Genomic DNA, 18,497 nt, shown 5'->3' with positions numbered 1-18,497 from the left:
GGTTATATGTAGGATCGAATTGGTCCAGCCTGCGCCGGTTCAGCGTGACGTGCCTAGGCTTATTCGAGCCGCCCCATATCCACCCTACATATGGGATGGATATGAGGGTGTCGGACAGCCCGGACGTTTAGGAAGGAAGTGGGAAGGGTTCGTTAGGGTTGTCTTTTTGCATCCAGGCGGTGTCCGAGCAGTCCGTCAGAATGTTTAGGAGAGAAGTTGGGGGTCCGATTAGATGCTCTTACTTCACGTACTACTCCATAGAGGAGAAGTATATACTGGCAAGTTGCTAAAGGAATAAGTACTAAGCTAGTTAGCGAGCTAGATACAGACAGTGTATTGTCAACTATCCATTTGTGATTTGTAATACATGATAACTCGATATTCTTGTTCAACAAATACATAACTAGATGCTACAATCAACTATAACTTGTGCCAAATAAAATGTAAGAATGTTCTTTGAATCATGTCGTAATGTAATGTTAACAATAAAACATATGAATCATGTGGTAATGTAATGTTTAAAAAGAGAGAAAATATTAGATTGAAGTCAAGAGAATGCCATCTTTAATTTAATAAAGTGAAGCATGAATGATATAGATTTGCTCCATGTGTCCAACATATACACCATCCATGATCTTGCAAAAGTGATGCAAAAGCCCGGAGATTGATAGTTACATATTGTACTGATAGTTACCAGATTTCTATGACAATTCATTGAGCTGTGAAAATTTCCACAAGATCATCAAGGCTACATCAATTGCTTGTTTAGTAACCATATTCTAATCTAATCGTGCTAAAGGCAACTCTTGACACTTTATTTAACAAAATATAGAGAAAACACACTAACTTAGGGAGGCTCGGCTTTTGTTTGACAAAAGAAAGGCATGCTCTCCGATTGCCATTAATAGAAATCTCGTTTCGACTAGATCACCAAGGAAGCAACAGAAAACTAAACAACCTACGATCTAATAATGAGACAGTGAATGAACTAAATAAAAAATACAAGGTTGTGCCATGTGAGCTTTATTTATAGCCACATAACTTTGTAAGTCTTTCATTTCATTGCTTACATAAGCTATAGCTTCAGCTTTAGTACTTTTGGATAAATAAATCATGTAAAGTTCTTAGGATTTCATATAATGAACGATTATCATATTTGTAAAAAGAACTTTCAAAATAGAAGTGTAGTCCACAAAGTCAAGCATTTTAAGATCATCATCCTCTACTTCTCTAATGCATGGTATACAATTGGGTAGGAGTATTAGCCAGAGTAGTTCATACTCCTATCTGAACTTTTGAAGGGACACATGAGCATTAAATGATGAGTAATGAACTGGCGGTGATGGGATCAATTCAAACTTGTGAGGATTAATTTGTGCGTCATACATATATAGTACTAGTCAGTATGCATATGCATATATATAGTACAATAATAGGACTGTTTCTTACGGTACAGAAACCATCGACCGAAGTACAGTATATGATATGACACCCACCCTCCAAATCAAGTAGACGCACTGCACGGCGTAGGGAGGGTGAGCTCCAGGTTCAGTTCAGAGAGGCACCTGCTGTCGGCGTCCGATAATGCGCAGGCTCTGCTGCTTCCGGCGTCCGACACTGCACTGTCGTCGGTAGGACGGCCGGGGCGCTCGTCGCGTACTTGGTTTGGCACGGTCCTTTGCAGATGCTCGCCGTGCTGATCATGTGAGGAGGCTAGCAAAGCCTGCAGTAGTGCACGATGGCCGTCGGGATCGGCGCCGCCCGTGCGCCTCCTCATCGCCGGCGAACCCCAGTGGGCCTCCACCTCCTCGCCCGTCCTCCCAGGCAGCCTCCCGGCGATGATGGGCCAGCTGGATGGACATGGTCGTGATTCGTCATCAGCAGAAAATATACAGAAGCTAGGATCGATATATGCGTCTTAGGCACGTAGATATATACCGGTTTCCGAGCAAAGCGTGCAACTTGATGAGGAGGTCCTCCTCGTCCTCGGAGAAGCTCGTCGTTGCCCCAGCAAGTAGTCCCCCTGTAGCCTTGGCCGGCTGCGGCGACGGCACGGCACTATCGCTAGAGAGAAGCTTGGCATCTCGCGTGCTGCTGTTCGTCCGGCGGCGCCATGGCTGGCCGTGTTTCTCCGTCGTCGGCTGCTTGCACGGACTTCGTCGTGGCCGTGGCTCCCTCATGGTTAGGTGCGTGCCTGCGATGGTTAGGTCGACTTAGATATAGCTAGGGTTAGATAGCTAGGGTCCGAAGGTACGGTGGAGAAGATGAGGTGTGTGTGGCAATATATGTTGGCATATAAAGCATGCGTGCGTGCATGAGCTCCATTTTTTATTTGTTTTTGGCAGTTGACTGGAAGTAACAGCATGCAAGACCGGCCGGTTGGATCGCTTCAGCTGTACGTACTGGACGACGACCTAGCTAGCCACGCGCGTGCGCTGCCGCTTTTGTTAGTTGTGGCTTGTGGCATCGTGTGCTGCGTGCCTGCGCGCACGTACGTACCGGTACTACTGTAGCATGCATGCCGCCTTACGGTCGGCAGCACCGTACCTACCCCGCAAATATGACTCACCCACCTATATGCCCATAATATCTGGTACTCCCTCCGTTTTTATTTACTCCGCGTATTAGTGTTAATTGAAGTCAAACTTTCTAAATTTGACCAAGTTTATAGAAAAGAATACGAATATTTACCATAACAAATCTATATGGTGTAGAAGTATATTCAATAATGAATCTAATGGTGTCGATTTGTTATTGTATATGTTAATATTTTTGTCTACAAACTTTGTCAAAGTTTAGAAAGCTTGACTTTGACCAAAGATAATATGCGGAGTAAATAAAAACGGAGGGAGTACTGTGCAACGACAATGTCGATTTATATTTCGGCCACATATGAGATAGCCCAAGTGAAAAAGGAAAAGAAATATATTTTTTTGTCTCTCAATTTATATTTTGTTCTCTTTGAACTGAATATATAGGAATTGCTTCCTATAATATATTTTTCTAGTTTTTTTTAAAATAAAGCCAGGTACAACACCAATAGTCTTCAAAACTAGCTAAAAAGTAAAGAAAAAGTTTGGTGGTTTCGGAACCTCGATTTAATTTACTTCATCTGACACTCAAACGGATGATTTTGTATTAGATACATCCGTTTGAACGCCAACTAAATCCGGACGGAGGGAGTATTATGTTTGAGATGCTCTGTGTCTTCTGGTGGTGAACGTTGCTAATATATCTGGATACCTTTCACAAGAAAAGCAAGAAAGACAATAGTCAAAAAAGAAAGTAAAGTGCCGAGTAGTCTTCTTCTTCTTCTTTCACGAGGACTTTTCAGGATCACTCATCCTAGTACTACTCTCGCCCAAATGGGTTTCATACCCAAAGGACTGGCTAGTGTTTACGTTGGCTCGCCAAGCCTATCACAACCGTTATATATGAAACCCTTTCACGAGGACTTCCCAGGAGGTCACCCATTCTAATACTACTCTCGCTCAAATGGGTTTCATACCCATGGGACCGGCTAGTTTTTACGTTGGCTCGCCAAGCCTATTACAACCCTCCTCCTTTAACCGGGCTTGGGACCGGCTATGCCTAAAAGACATAGGCGGAGTTAAAGTAAAGTGCCAAGTAGTACAACACAAAATTCCTTTCTAAATGCACCCATGCCCATCCAGCCAATTATGCACGGCCACCTCACCCTGTATCCCTAATATACCAGCCAATTGGGTTTCCTGTTTGAGAATCTCTGGTATTTCTCTCACCTGGTCCCACCAACTTTTTGTCACACAAATGTACGCATTGCCCATGGTTGCACATTCTCTCTCATATATTCCTCTTTCATAGCATTTTATTTCTAACGGGCTTTTAGATGCTTCATATATTTTAAATACAATTTTGTCTTAATTTTTAACATATTTGTAATCCTAGCGACAAGACGTTTCCAACAAGACCAATATTGGATATATTATTTACAGTCTTCTAAATTTCACTATTCCAACCCCGCAAAAGCAAAATTTTCATTGTTCCAATAAATTGATTGAAATAAATTGGAAAAATAGTAACAAATATTTTTTAAATGGTTAAAATATTTTCAAAATATATTGCAGTAAATTCAAAATGATTTTAAAATACACATCAAAAGTGAAAAAGGGAATATTAATTTCAATTAGCAACTATGAAAAAAATGAATTCATATTTAAAATATGGTTTTATAAAAATAGATTGCAATTAATTGAAATACTAATTTTAATTATTATCTTTCCTAATTTGGAATATTTTTTGAAACATATATCTTAGCAATATTAGCACATTTTCCAGTTTAACATACTTGAAGTATTTCATAGCTCACATATTTGAAATATTTCTAAAACATAGTTCTCCATAATTTCAGTACATATTGAAATTTCACTTATATGAAATATTTCATCGGTCATATATTTCATGTATTTCAGTTCTTACAACATCTATCTCCTTAATTTCATTTATTCTATTAGCTATCTCATTTTTCAATTAAAATGATCCCAACATTTAAAATGAGTTGATTCTACTATTGAGAAAAACTAATTTCAATTATTTCCATCTACTGATTTCAATTACTTCCATCCAGTGATTCAAATTATTTTGAAAAAGGTGATTTCCAAAGTATTTCACCCCTATGTTTCCATTATTTAAGACAAATGTGTATCAATAAAGTTAGAATGATTTTCATAAACATTTTAGTTAATTTACTTTTTGAATATTTAAAATATTTCACATCACTAAGGTTTCAATACCTATTTTAGTTTCACATCTTTTAAAAGTTACATAGATTGCATTTTTCACTTATTTGAAAATTTTCACATATTTCATATCTCCTTTTTTCAAATATCTGTAAAACACATATCTCGGTAATTTTAGTTCCTATTTCAATTTCAGTTATTTGAAATAGTATAACATACCAAATATTTAACTTATTTTGGAATATTTCATATATGTGAAATAAGTTTTTTTGCCGGATCACTATTTCATTATTATTGATTTGTTTACATATGTGAAATAAAATATGTTAAATATCTCACTCCTTTAGATAGATCACTATTTCACCATATAACAAATTCACTTATTTTGAAACATTTCACATTGTGAAAAATAAGTTTGTTACTTATTTCCTTTATTTTAATAGTTTACCAGATCATTATTTCACTTATTTTGTAATAGTTCACTTGTGTGAAATAAATTATATCCCATAGTTCATTATATCGCTATTTCACATTCAAATTTTTGAAGTATTTTATATATCTGAAATAAGTGAAATATTTTTGTCTTATTACATCCATTTCCATTTATGAGTGAAATCTATTTCAGTATGTCACTTATTTCAATTATTTCATAGCAGTTATTTTAATTATTTCAAATGATTCCAACACGACTTTTAGTTACTGATTTCTTGTTTCATTAACTTCACATATTCCATAGAATAGTTTCAGTGATTTTGGGATGGTTGACTAACTTCATATATTTTATGAACTTCCTTATTTCTTGATCAATTTAATAATTGAAACATGTGTTCAATTTCATTTGAGATAATGCAGTGTATATGAAATTCTTTTCAAATATTACTGAAGCTACAATTAAAACTATTCAAATGTATCCAAGATTGATCTTATTCTGAAGATTTTTTTTGGTGAAAATTAAAATATAAAATATCTGCACGCAGGCATGTGTGCGCGCACACACACACAAACACCCATACACACACACACACACAAACACACACACACACACGCACACGCACACGCACACGCACACGCACGCACGCGCGCGCGCGCACACACACACACACACCGAAAGTGTTCTTCTAATCCCGAGCTCATGTGCTCTAGGTATGAATAGTAAAATCATAGGAAATACAAAAACAATTCAAAATGTTTTGATTTTTTTGCAACAAAATTCTTTAGTTTTCTACATGCGTGGATTTTGTTGGTGATGAAATTACATTTGTGGAGGTCTAGGCCAAAATAAAATGAAAACACTCCAAAATGCTTTCAAAAATAGTCTTATTGGAGCATCGGATTCGCTTTTTCACACATGACATTAGGAATGTTTTTTTATTCACGACAATTTTCATGTATGTGGAACATTCAACAATGTCTGTGGCCAAAATAATTTTGAATTTTTTGGATTTTATACTTTTTTTTTATTTTACTATACATGTGCTGCATTTGAGCTCGAGTGTAGAAATTATGTGTCCAATTCTCTCTGAACGTGGATTTTGTCCTCTCAGGAGCACATGCTCCGTTTATTTCAGAAAAAAAATGAAAGTCTATGAAGTACCAAAAAAATGGTATGTAGATTAGAGCGAGTGATGTATCGTCAAGGTTTTGCGATTTAAAAACATTACGTTTGTTGTCTAGACAAAAGAAAAACAAATATAGCATTTTCCAGGTTTCAAAGAAGTGTTTGGTTTGTTATTTTTCTGCTGCGATCAATGGGCAGTGATTTTCAAGAAATTTGAATGGAAACAAACTTGTGTCGTTTTATTAGGATCATTTGGATTAGTGTTTCTATTAAAAATGTAGTGCATGCTCCTTGAGCGCAGTCAGGGGTCCAAAGGTTTGTGCATAAAGGAAGCTTTAAGTTTCACAATGATGGCAGATTATTACTTTGCTCGCTGGTAAGATAAACAGCGTAAGTACAGTAGACCAGAATGGGTCATGAATTTGGTCCATTAACAAAATCAATGTCGTATTTTGATTTATTTTTTCTCAAGCTGTGACGTGGTTAATATAATGAGTCCCGCTTCGGTACAACCCCCCTCCAAAACGTAGAAAGGGCAGTATAGTCTTTTCACTCATCGTATCCATTTTCGTACGCATATTCTGTTGCACGCCGTACATACGAGGAGCCCAATTCTGTGCTAACACCCAAAGGGTCAGCCCATTAATATATTCTTTAATATTCAAAAATATGTGCCTGTAGTGAGATTCGAACTCATCACCACATTGTATAAATCCAGTGCAACTAACCAACTGGTAGAGCTGATGCTGATGTGCAGACAGCAACTTTTGTTATTCTTATGCTAAAACACTCGTGAACGACCTATGTACCCAGCGTTCTGCAAATGTTTCTCGGCCGCAGCCGTGCCCTCAAACGTGACGTAAACAAAAAAGGCACCGCCTTGTTTTATTTTTTTCTCGTTTTGTCTAGCCAATTTTTCTACTTTTTTTTTCTCGATCTCCTTCTCTTTTTTTATTTTCATTTTCTTTTGCTTTCTAAAATTCACGAAATTTTTCTAAAATCATGAATTTTTCATAAATTCGTGAACTATGTTTCACGTCCGTGTCTAATTTCTTAAACTTTTGAACTTTTTTCTCAAATCAGTGATTTTTTTCAAATACATGAACGATTTTCAGATCCACGAACTAGTCTCATTTTTACAAACTTTTTCTAAAACCCGTGATATTTTCCAAAAACTCGTGCGAACAATCTATGTCCGAGCGAGAGGAAAGACGAACAAGAAGAAAATAGCTATTTCCTCTGCTTGTCATAAGCATCGGTCTTCAATGTACTCTTTGTTTAGGATATGGACTGCTACCATGAATATTCACTAGTTCCGAACTAGGAAGGTTCATACAAATAGTTCATATTCTTCAAAATGAGAGCATTGATGACTATTCTATTGTTTTAAAAATTAACTTGTTTTGTTCTTGTATTATTTGTCCTCTGACGTATTTTTTGTCACGTAGCATTTTTTCACATCCATCAAGTTTTATTATTTCCGGACGTGATGCAAGCATCCATATCAAGTTTTATTATGTTTTCCGTAGTTTTTTGCATTTTCTAGGATTTTCTCAATGAAAAATCCCTACAATACTTACCGGCGTGACGCAACGTATGTTTACTGTCCGAATTCGTTCAATTTTTGTGTGGAGTACTAGGATGACCATGCCCAGCAACCTAAAATATTTGGGTATATTTTATGAAAGTCCACAAGTACATCATGTACAACGTAGGGGTTTCGGTTAAGTCGGAAGGGTCCGTCCCATCGCACTTTTTTTTACATATTCATCAAATGGACCCAAAAAATTTCCACGTCATTCTATCTTCATGGAAAGCATATAAACCAAGTTTCATCTATTTTTGACATTTCGCACATTTTCTAGGGTTTTCCTGGTGAATAATCCCTAAAATACTGATCGGACGTGACCCAACGTGTGTTTGGTGTTCGAATTCGTTCAAATTTTGTGTGGAGTGCTAGGATGACAATGCCCAGTTGCCTGCAAAATTTGAGTATATTAAATGAAAGTCCACAAGTACGTCATGTACAACATAGATGTTTCGGTTAAGTCGGAAGAGTCCGTCCCATAGCACTTTTTTACACATTCAACAATGTAGAGAGTAATAAAGAAATTGAATAAAGCCGGTGTGTCGTACAAACCCGGTAACATGAAGAAGAAGAAGAAGAAGAAGAAGAAGAAGAAGAAGAAGAAGAAGAAGAGAATGTGTTGATAGATTTCCTAAAAAAGATTTCCCTTACGATGACGTGCGATGATAGATTTTCTAAAAAAGATTTCCCTTACGAACACACGTGATGGCACAAAGGGTGGCAAGAACTATGATTTGAAAAAGAATTCCCTAATTGTTGATACCCGGCCGGTTTTCTAGTCTGGAACCTTTTAGGAGGTTACTCGTTTTTTTAAATCGCAATGTTACAAAATGTTCGGCATATTTATTTATTTATTCATATTTTTCAAAAAAGTTTGAAAATATCAAAAAATGTTCGCATTTTCAGAAAAAAAATCAGATTTTAAAATTTGTTTGTTTTTTCATTCAGAATTTCAAAAAAAATCTCGGTTTTCAAAATTTATTCAGAGTTTAAAATCTGTACTAGTTTTCGCAAAATTTGTATGCATGTTAAAAAAATCAAATTTGATTTTCTTTTGCGTTCAAAAAAGTCATGTTCAAAATTCTAAAAAAATTGTCCAGCTATGTCGCTTTTAATAGTCTTAAGATGCAGCGCTGCTTCTTTGCCATTGTAGTTGGGTCAGTCTAGTGGTTGGCTTTATGTCCCCGAGAGTGCAAGGTCCTGTGTTCAATCCCTGTCGCAAGCACATTTTTTTAGGATTTTGCAGTGTTCCATCTCAGAGAGACGACTTGCTGTTGGGCCGGCTGTTTATTTTCGCGGGCTGTTTCAAAAAAATAATTGTCGCCGGCGTATTTTGAAAAAAAGACCATCATACCCTTTATTATGAAGGGGTATTGAGAGATCTCCTCCATTGATGTGTTTAGGGGGGTTGTACCGAAGCAGAAGTGCACGCTAAATTATTTTGAGGTTTTTCTAAAGCTTGTAGTGTGACATTTGAGAGTCCGGTGCACCGGTAGCACCACATACCCTTCCCTATGTCAGTCGCCTACGTTTTCTCTTTTGCCTCTAGTATGCATGTGTCGCCAACAAGGGTTGTTGCCATAGAGATGCTCACACGAGCGACTATGTGTCAATCCAGCGCAAAACAAAACACCATGTATCAGCGGAACCACTTTCAAGGCTGAAGAGTGAGAAAATGTGTTTGGTTTTGCACATTAGGAGGTCAAGGCATCGAAGTTGGAGGACCGAAATTTGTGCCCAACAGGAACTTGAAACAAGAGACCATGTTTTTTTTTCTAGTTTCATTTCGCTATAGCAAGCTAGAACTACCTCTTCCTCGGATGGGCACCTGTTCATGATTCGATTCACCAACTTAAACTACATCTGCAGGTTCTGTTCTTCCTAGAGTTGAACATTCCAGTGTCTCTGGCAAATTCAAAAACTCATAATGACTACGATTTTAAAGCCATTGAACCTAGCATGTATGCCCGTCCAAAGAAATTCTGAGAGGAGCTGAAATGGATCCTCCACCGCGCTCATGGAACGACCTACTAATCTTTAGACAACTCAGTGCAGGCATTCAGATAGTTCGGTTGTACCAGGGAAAAGTAAATCTAAAGGCAAGGATATGTACCAGGTAAGGATCCACCGTTCGTGTCTTCCCGGAGATTGGTGCAGCCAATTCGGGTATAAACCTGTAAATTCTTTTCCCAAAACAATATAGTATACATCCTGACATATATACCAAAGAAGTAGTCCTCACATGGGAGATTGTTCAATCTGTTACCCTTTTGACAGTGACAAAGTAAGTACCTTGTAGTAAACCGAATACGGAGTAAATTAACTATGCTGCAAATAGCTGCTACTGTACTCGTGAGTTCTTTTTTCAATAGTCAGGTTGTTCATCCTGATACCAGCTGTTCTAACAAAGGTTGAAGGAACTTCAGGAAGGACTGCCACCAACCTATCATCTAACTTGGAACTTCTAGAACCAAGAAAGATGACATATATAACCACTGAAAAGCATAAACTATGCTAGTGAGAAAAAGAAACTATGCTGCAAAAAGATCTTACTACTATTTAAAGCCACAAAATCTACTTGTGAAGTGCAAATCAGGTAGATATGTACTTCAACAACAGGCATCTAGCACACCAACACACACGAACAGCAAGTCATAAGCTGCACCTTATCTAAGGTTGAAGGTCCAGTTTGATTGGTAGTTGGAACAAGCAAGCAAAAGCAGCAACTACCCACTCTGGCAAACATGCGTATTCTGACTTCTGAGTAGACGCAGATAGCAACATCAGAGAGTCGACGATTTGAGAGCGCAGAATGACACATTAAGACATAAATGCCCTCAGCAATCAGCATGACGCTTGTGTGGCGGACGGTGAGCATAGCACTGCCCCTGTCTCAGAAACTGAAGCAATTAATTGATCTGAAGAATGGCTTCGAGTACAACATCCATGATCACAATGACACTGCACACGCGTATGCATATCGATGTAATTCCTCATGGGGTGACGACGAAATAAAGTTACATATGTATGCTCCTACTGTTGTGGAATATGTACCTGGGACTTCAAAATTTGCAGCCTCCTATTTGCTAAAACTGATTTCTTCTGTACTAAATTGTCAAACTAACTGGTGTACATATACTTTATCCTGCATTCCAGAAGAGGTGTATGGCCTAGGACCAGAAGATCGGGCAGAGTACAATCGTCGATGGCTCTTAAGATGGTCAATTCCTTGTTTTCTAAGAGCATTTGGATTGATGCCTGCCTTGTGAGCAGCAATAACTCCAATTGCTTCCCAGTAGTTCTGGACATTCAGCTGGGGAGAAAAAAAAATTGGTGTCTAAGGATCTCTCGAATACAAGATCATGTGGTGCATCAGAAGGTAAACTTGAAGAATAATTATCAAGAAATGCTACATACCGCTTCAATGTTGAATTTATCAGGGGTGTCATCGAGCACCGTCTCATTTTCCTGAATGGTAATGATTAAGGGCTGCAGAATTACAAGAAAAAATATCTAATTTAGCTGTCCACATAAACACAAAGGGTTACACTCGGGATTCTATCATTAGCTTCACTCATCATGTTGGCATACAATGATGAACTAATCCAAGCACCACTGCATATGCAATTTAAGTGGCAAGGCACATCATCCGTAATATGCACAGGAGAAGTGTACCTTGTTCTTTCTTGCAGTTCGAGAAAAGGCAAGAGCACCATCACCTCCACAGGCATCTCTCGGAAGAATCACACTATCAACATCGCTAGCCACTATACAACCACTGTCCAAGGTTTCCTGCCTCCTCGTCACATACTGAGGAGCAGTGCTTAAACCAGCGAGCACACATGGTAGAAAGGTATAACCAATCTGTTAGAAAAAAGATCAAAAAGGGTGAAGGGAGAGGGGAGATGAAATCATAAGCACTATGTAGTATGTACTCCTTAGTTTGATATTGGGCATTTCACTTGTAATTACTTAACTCAATGATGCACAAACAATTTAGTATAAGAGCATAAATACCTCTTCAGCAGCAGATCTTGGGGACACTGATGGGCTGAGTGGTGGGGGCAGCACCGCAGGAGCGTGAGCAGCAGGAATTTGGAATTCTTTCACAATTAGATGACTGATGATTGCTTCAACTCCGGCTAACAGATCAACTCCCTGCATTGATATTGCGATATGAACAAAATACAAGCTGAGGGGTATATTAAATTCTTCATCTAGGATATCAGTCTCCACAACTGATAAGCCTTTCAACGAAATAAGGGGCAACAGTTTTTCACATTTATTGAGAAGAGATGTGCTAACATGTATTCCTGACTTTACATGGGCGCCGAAGAATGCATGTTGTTACAACTTGCAAGAGATACGTCACGCATATCAAAAGGATAACAAGGGAGCTCCAAGAATGCTCCTTGCAAATATCAGATACAACAAGGGCAGAAACTATCATACAAAAATTAGAAATCAAGTACTTGAGCAGTAGGAAGTACCTTTCCTTCCCTATAGCAATCTGAATCTTCAGGATCGTCGTCAGGAAAGCGCGCAACAACAGCCACAGCATTCACGCCTGCATGGTTCACTAGTGCGTCGACCGCTCTTAACAGGGAACCGGAGTTCCCAACGCTCCCGGTTGATTTCCCGCACTTCGGATCGAACCACGTCTTGATCTACACCGCACATGAGAAGTTCATAAGTTGTACATTACCAAGGAATTGAGTTGTCTTTTCAAGCACTACTTGAATAGAATGCGCACCTCCAAAGGAGCATCGGTGACGGTGCACTCGACAACAGGGAGGCCGAGCGAAGCCCTCGCCGCATCGGCGACCTGCAAATGCCGGAGCCGGAGCTCCTCCTCGATCCCGGAGTCCAGCACCAAGCCTACCTAGGTTAAATCAGTTAGTTACAACGCATCAACATATGAAGAAATAAAATTCTGAAATTCCTAGTATTCAGTATTCACTATTCAGTAGTTCAGTACCACTGACTGACCTTGTTCTGGTGGACCGGCTGGAGAGCCCAGGCGCCTTCCGCGAACCTGTCGAGGGCGTATCCCTCCACGTAGAGCGTATTGGGCATCGGCCAGTAGAGCATCGCGGCGTTGAGCACCTAGGGTAGGGTGGGGAAGGGAAGCAAAAAGCCTCAGACTTTGAGCGGTCGAGCTCCGGCGGAGGAGCAATGGCAGGGTGTGTGGAGGGCCTGAACTTACGTTGGGGTGGGAGATGACGCATTCGGCGACGGCGGCGAGGGCGCGCGCCACGGGGAGGGCGTCGCCGGCGAAGCCCCCGACGGCTGCGCCGACCCCCGTGGGGACCACCAGGACGGACGTGTAGGGTCTCTTGAAGCACGGGGACCGCGCGTCGGCGGTGGGGGAGAGGGAACGTGGTCGGGCACGAGCGCGGCGGCGCGGCGGCGGCGGGAGGCCGGCGGGGAGGAACGGTCGCGCGAGATGGAGCGCCATTGTTTTACCACGGCGAGTGAGGGGAGAGCGGGGAAAATTGCAGCGGATAAGGTTGGACCGAGCATGGCCCACCAGTTGGGCCAAGGTGTCGGCCTGTCAGCCTTTACCTGGGCCTCATTCACCACTCGGCCCGTCTTCCATGTATGCGCCGCTCCATCGACGCCGGAGCTGCTTTTTCAAACCACGGCAACCACAAGGAGAACGGGAGCTCACACGCCGCACCTCATGGGCTGGCCCACCACGCGCTGAGGAAGGAAAAATGTCTCGCGGAAAAAACTGCAGGTACAGTCACTCGAACTCACAACTTGACACTACAAGGGAGGAACCATTCCGCTAACCACTACAACAAGTAACAGCTAGTGACTACAGCGAACGCGAAATGTATAAGAACCAATAAATTAGCGCTATTTATTAGATTTCCTAATTATTTTAAAAACACTTCATCAAATTTTGAAAAAAGTTTACGAATTAAAAAAAAAGTTCATTGATGTTTAAGAAAAGTTCAGTAAATTAAAAAAAGTTCATCTATTTGAAAAAATTTCATCCTTCTTTTTTAAAAATATTTCATCGCATCTAAAAAAAGTTCAATGAATTTGAAAAAACGTTCATCCTTCTTTTTTAAGAAAAGTTCATCAAATCTAAAAAAAAGTTCAACGAATTTGAAAAAACAATCGCAATGGGACTCGAACTCCAGACATAGCGCTGCATGCTAACGAAGCTGGCCAGCTGGGATACTAATTGTGTACATCCTAAAAATGGCGTTTGTTTTTAAGTACCAACCCAAATGGTAGATCCAGGGTTGTTCAACATTTTCCATTAATTCTTGGAAAAATTGAAAATCTTAAATATGCGAACAAATGTTTCGAATATCGTACGCAAGTTTCGAATATTCCTTTTCTTTTAAATGTGAACTATGTTTTTCAAAAACCAAAAAGTGAACAAGTTTCGAAAATTAAATACTTTTTTTGTACTGTGAACAATTTTTAGAAAGGGAATTTAGAATACACATTGAACATTTTCTTAGTATAGGGTGAACATTATTCAAAGAAACACTGAACATTTTTTAAAAATACGCTGAACTTTTTTTGAATGCATGCTGAACAAAATTTCTCTACATGATGAACACTTTTTTATACACACTGAACATTTTTTCAATGTATGGTGAACAATATTCAAATACACATAGAACTTTTTTTTTAAATACGATGAACTCGTTTTGAATGCATGCTGAACAAAATTTCTATACACGATGAAACATTTTTTTATACACACTGAACATTTTTTTCAATGTATGGTGAACATTTTTCCTTAATACGGTGAACAAAAATTTGAAATTCGAAACTATTTTTGAAACGTGAACAAAATTCGAAAACATGAACAAAATTTGGAATTTCAAAAAACATTTTCTGAAAAGGCAAACGAATTTCGAAAAATCAGAACATATTTTGGATTTTGAAAATAGTTCATCCAATTCAAAAACAGTTCATCAAATTTAAAAAAGTTCACTGATTTTCAAAAAAGTTTATTGAATTTTAAAAAAAGTTCATCGATTTGGAATTTGGTGAGAAATAAAGAAAGTTCATAAAATTGAACTAAAGTTCGTCGATTTTGAAAAAGGCAGAAAAAGGAAAAAGTAAAAAGAAAAAGAAAAGGCAACAATAAAAAACAACAGAAAAAAGAAAAAAGAAAAACTCGTTAGAAGTAAAGAAGATAGAGGAATTAGATAATCATAGAAGGTGGCTTGGCTGTGTTGGTTAGCGCATTCTGTAAAGACCCCGGCGGTGCGGGTTCGATTCCTCGTCACTTCGTTTCTTGCAGCAAGTTCAGAAAACGAAAAAAATAATGAAAAGGGGCCGGCCCATCGCGGAGACAGGGTGTGCGCCCGTTTGTAGAAATAGAAGAAACGGGCGCAACGGGAAAAAAATAATGAAAAGGGGCCGGCCCATCGCGGAGACAGGGTGTGCGCCCGTTTGTAGAAATAGAAGAAACGGGCGCAACGGGCGCCGTTTAGGATTCGCCAGGAGAACCAAAGAGTCAAAAGGAAAGAAAGTAAACAAAAAAAATGGAAAAAACATATTAATATCAAGTTGATTAAATACTTTGACTCAGACGGAGGCCCAGATGCGGTAACGAGCTTTTGTTCATGGCACTGACGTACTGTGGTGGATGGTGGAGGAAGACGACTCCGACACCTCAAAGACTAAGTTGTACTCCCTCCTTCTCATAACATCTTATATTATGGGAACATATTGAATGTAATAACGTCTTATATTATGGGATGGAGAAAGTATTACTAATTTTTAATCTATATAAGTGTATTTAAGTACCAACTTGTGCTACTTAATATATACTCCAGCCAATATTTATAACGACGGTACCCCTAGAAAAGTTTATAGATTTCATTGCAGAATAAAGGTGAAGATTAGAAGTTATCCCTTCAATAAATAAAAAAGATTGTTCTGATCTCTTGTTTGATTCATTGGGAGAATAGTAACTAAAATTATTGTTTTTTGGGGAAGGAATTAGAATTAGTTGATCATGAATGTACGAGAATACAATTTTCAGGTAACTTAAAGATCCGTGTAAACTTTAAAGAAAGGCTGCAATGAAGCAAAGCTAACAATATATCAATATTGAGCTGATTAAATACCTCCAGCCGGTAGTCCTGGGAGAAATTTACACCCAGCCCAATGTCTCTGTTTCTGGTAATTACATTGCAAGTTCTACACTGGCGTTAGTCCCCGGCCATATTTTCCGTATGCACATCTGTTGTGTAATTTACCACGGCTGTTTCATCAGTACATAGCTTTGTGCTGAACGAAGAAGCATATAAACAAGGGGGGGATGCCATGCATGCACAAGGCTAGTGAAGAATATGCCCCATGCACCATCGATCAATCATCAAGCTCACGATCCAAAACTCTACAAGGAAAACTAAGGCTTGCCAACCCTATATATGGCGCCAGTCGACCTCTACGACGTACGTATCAATTGACTGTCAGAGCACGATACAATACAAGCAATGGCTTCATCCGCAATTCTCTCTGTGTACTTCTGCGTGCTTCTGCTTGTTCTTCTTGCTCCTCGTCTCAGCGGCTCTTCACTCCCTTCATCTCATGCCCGGCCATCGCCCATACCCTCCGGTGAAGTACCCTAACCCATAGTGCCTTAACTCTTAATCCCTATGTACAAAAGAAAATCATACTTCCATAGTACGTAGCCAAACCACATTGTAATTGCTTATTCATATGCAGGGGATGTGTTATCTAATCATGTTGAAAGTTCCTTTGCATCGACTAACATGTCTACATTTTTTAGGAGATGGCGGTGGAATAGCGAGACCGGGAGTAGTCAACTGGTCTATCCCTGCAGGTGAGGAACCTGGAGCGAATTCGTCCATCCCTTCTGGTAATGTACTTAGGATTATATTATCATATCAGTGCAAGATAATTATATCCAAAAGTGTCTGAATCACAAGCACACTTGACACTTGCACACATATGTTGAACTGGTTTATACTGCTTATAGGTATTACATAATATAGTCTACATATTCTTGGTTAGTCATTCAATGGTGACTAACTTGTCTATAATTTTAGGAGATGGCGGTGAAATAGCAAGGCCATTGCCTGGAGGAAACTCGTCCATCCCATCTGCTGAATCCCCCCCCCCCCTCCCCAAAACACCACCATCCTCCCATATATATATATATATATATATATATATATATATATATATATATATATATATATATATATATAATCTTAATCATAGAGCATGACAGATGGTATTGTAATCATATATAAAAGTATATATGCTTGAAAAAGAGAAGTAAGTTGTTATACTTTGTGGGGTGGGGCAGCGAATTGGCTCACAAAACCATAAGCTTCCGGGTAAACAATAAAATCACTAATTTGGATTAAACTATGATCGTTTTTTATAATTTGTGTGTTTGTATATTTTATGTGGGGTGCAAAGTTGCATGAAGAAAAGGCATATATTGTCTCTTGAGTAAAAAAACAATGCCCTAAAAAGTAATTTATGAAGCACCAAACTTCTTTTTCCACACTTACGACAAAACCTGTCTATTTTCCAAAAAAAAGATACTCCCTCCATCCCAAAATAAGTGTCTCAAGCTTAGTACAACTTTGCACTAAAGCTAGTAAAAAGTTAAGACACTTATTTTGGGACGGAGGGGGTACATGTGAATTCGACCACCCCTTCTGGTTAAGAACATGTGTGAAAGATTTCTATATTTACATGTGTGAAAGATTTTCTCAATTTTTTTATGTTAAGAACATAATTTAGCCTAGTAGGATATACTCCTAGGTGCCGATTTGTATTAGCGATTATGTTGCATTTTCTTATAGACACATAGGAAACTAGTTTGCTTATGATTTTATGTTTCCCATGCATCGGCTAACTTGTCTGTATTTATTAGGAGATGGGGGTGGAATAGCAAGGCCACTACCTTATGTGAATTCGACCATCCCTTCTGGTGAAGTACCTTGTATTATTACTACCAAAATTTATTCCTATAGTATCTATCCCTATGCATAATTGCCCATATATGTGGCACTGTATTGATTATTTTTATATAAAAAACTATATAAGAACATGTATGATTAATCAGTTGTAACCCACACATTGACGTACTTATATATATATATTTAGGAGACAGTGGTGGAATAGCAAGACCTCTGCCTGGATCATCCATCCCTGTTGGTAAGTGTTTTTTCAAGGAAAATATGTCATAGTGTACTTTAATACCCCTCATGAAGCTTGAAATATTTTCTTATTAATATACATATGGGAATGAGTTCAACTTTGGGCAGGGGGTAACTAAGATGGTTGATGAAGTTCATGGAGAGAAGATTTGTTTCATCCTCAAGCACCGGTGCTCAAACCTTCGGATATACCTATGCATGTCATATAATTGTTTACTAAAAGAATTTGTATCTTGTTTTACTTGCGTTAAAATGTGTATCGATGTAATAAAGGTACACTCGGAAGTGCCGTAGTTGTGAAGTGTCCATGGACTTATGCCTACATGAATAAATTAAATATAGTTTTGTTAATTTGTACTAGTTCTCTGGATATACTTGTATACCATAGTCATCTGAAATGGAAATTACATAGTCTTTTTTAGATGATGGAAGCTTTAGTAGCAAATTTA

General features: G+C 38.7%; 2 protein-coding genes across 4 annotated transcripts; both read right to left on the bottom strand.

Annotated features, from left to right (window-relative positions):
* Positions 1–1,504: 1,504 nt before the first annotated feature.
* LOC123064447 (transcription repressor MYB4-like) lies at positions 1,505–2,236 on the bottom strand. The gene is made up of 2 exons (XM_044487932.1): positions 1,939–2,236; positions 1,505–1,850 (listed from the first exon to the last, which is right to left on the bottom strand). Exons 1-2 carry the CDS (start codon positions 2,178–2,180, stop codon positions 1,505–1,507), a joined length of 588 nt encoding a protein of 195 aa, XP_044343867.1. The 5' UTR covers positions 2,181–2,236.
* Positions 2,237–10,755: 8,519 nt separating this feature from the next.
* LOC123068326 (uncharacterized lipoprotein syc1174_c) lies at positions 10,756–13,360 on the bottom strand. Of its 3 annotated transcripts, XR_006431691.1 has the most exons (9): positions 13,071–13,339; positions 12,854–12,970; positions 12,618–12,746; positions 12,355–12,531; positions 11,882–12,022; positions 11,540–11,728; positions 11,282–11,353; positions 10,919–11,177; positions 10,756–10,825 (listed from the first exon to the last, which is right to left on the bottom strand). XR_006431691.1 is itself a non-coding variant. In XM_044490899.1 (8 exons), exons 1-8 carry the CDS (start codon positions 13,090–13,092, stop codon positions 10,980–10,982), a joined length of 1,041 nt encoding a protein of 346 aa, XP_044346834.1. In that variant the 5' UTR covers positions 13,093–13,360; the 3' UTR covers positions 10,756–10,979. The 3 variants fall into 3 exon arrangements, 2 of the variants coding, with proteins under 2 accessions (XP_044346834.1, XP_044346833.1); XM_044490899.1 differs by having other exon boundaries at positions 10,756–11,177; positions 12,618–12,742; positions 13,071–13,360; XM_044490898.1 differs by having other exon boundaries at positions 10,756–11,177; positions 13,071–13,354.
* Between the last annotated feature and the right edge of the window lie 5,137 nt (positions 13,361–18,497).

Source organism: Triticum aestivum, chromosome 3B, assembly GCF_018294505.1.
Source record: "Triticum aestivum cultivar Chinese Spring chromosome 3B, IWGSC CS RefSeq v2.1, whole genome shotgun sequence".
NCBI classification, from domain to species: domain Eukaryota; kingdom Viridiplantae; phylum Streptophyta; class Magnoliopsida; order Poales; family Poaceae; genus Triticum; species Triticum aestivum.
Note: the sequence above shows the minus strand (reverse complement) of the source record. Positions and strands in the feature narration are given on the sequence as shown.

Bases quoted from the DNA above. Each gene is read 5' to 3' on its own strand.
- LOC123064447 (XM_044487932.1), bottom strand. From the start codon at position 2,180: ATGAGGGAGCCACGGCCACGACGAAGTCCGTGCAAGCAGCCGACGACG. The intron at 1,851-1,938 runs GTATATATCTAC...ATGTCCATCCAG, and splicing joins CACGCTTTGCTCGGAAACCG to CTGGCCCATCATCGCCGGGA.
- LOC123068326 (XM_044490898.1), bottom strand. From the start codon at position 13,322: ATGGCGCTCCATCTCGCGCGACCGTTCCTCCCCGCCGGCCTCCCGCCG. The intron at 12,971-13,070 runs GTAAGTTCAGGC...ACCCTACCCTAG, and splicing joins GCGTCATCTCCCACCCCAAC to GTGCTCAACGCCGCGATGCT. The intron at 11,354-11,539 runs GTACACTTCTCC...GTAATTCTGCAG, and splicing joins GAACTGCAAGAAAGAACAAG to CCCTTAATCATTACCATTCA.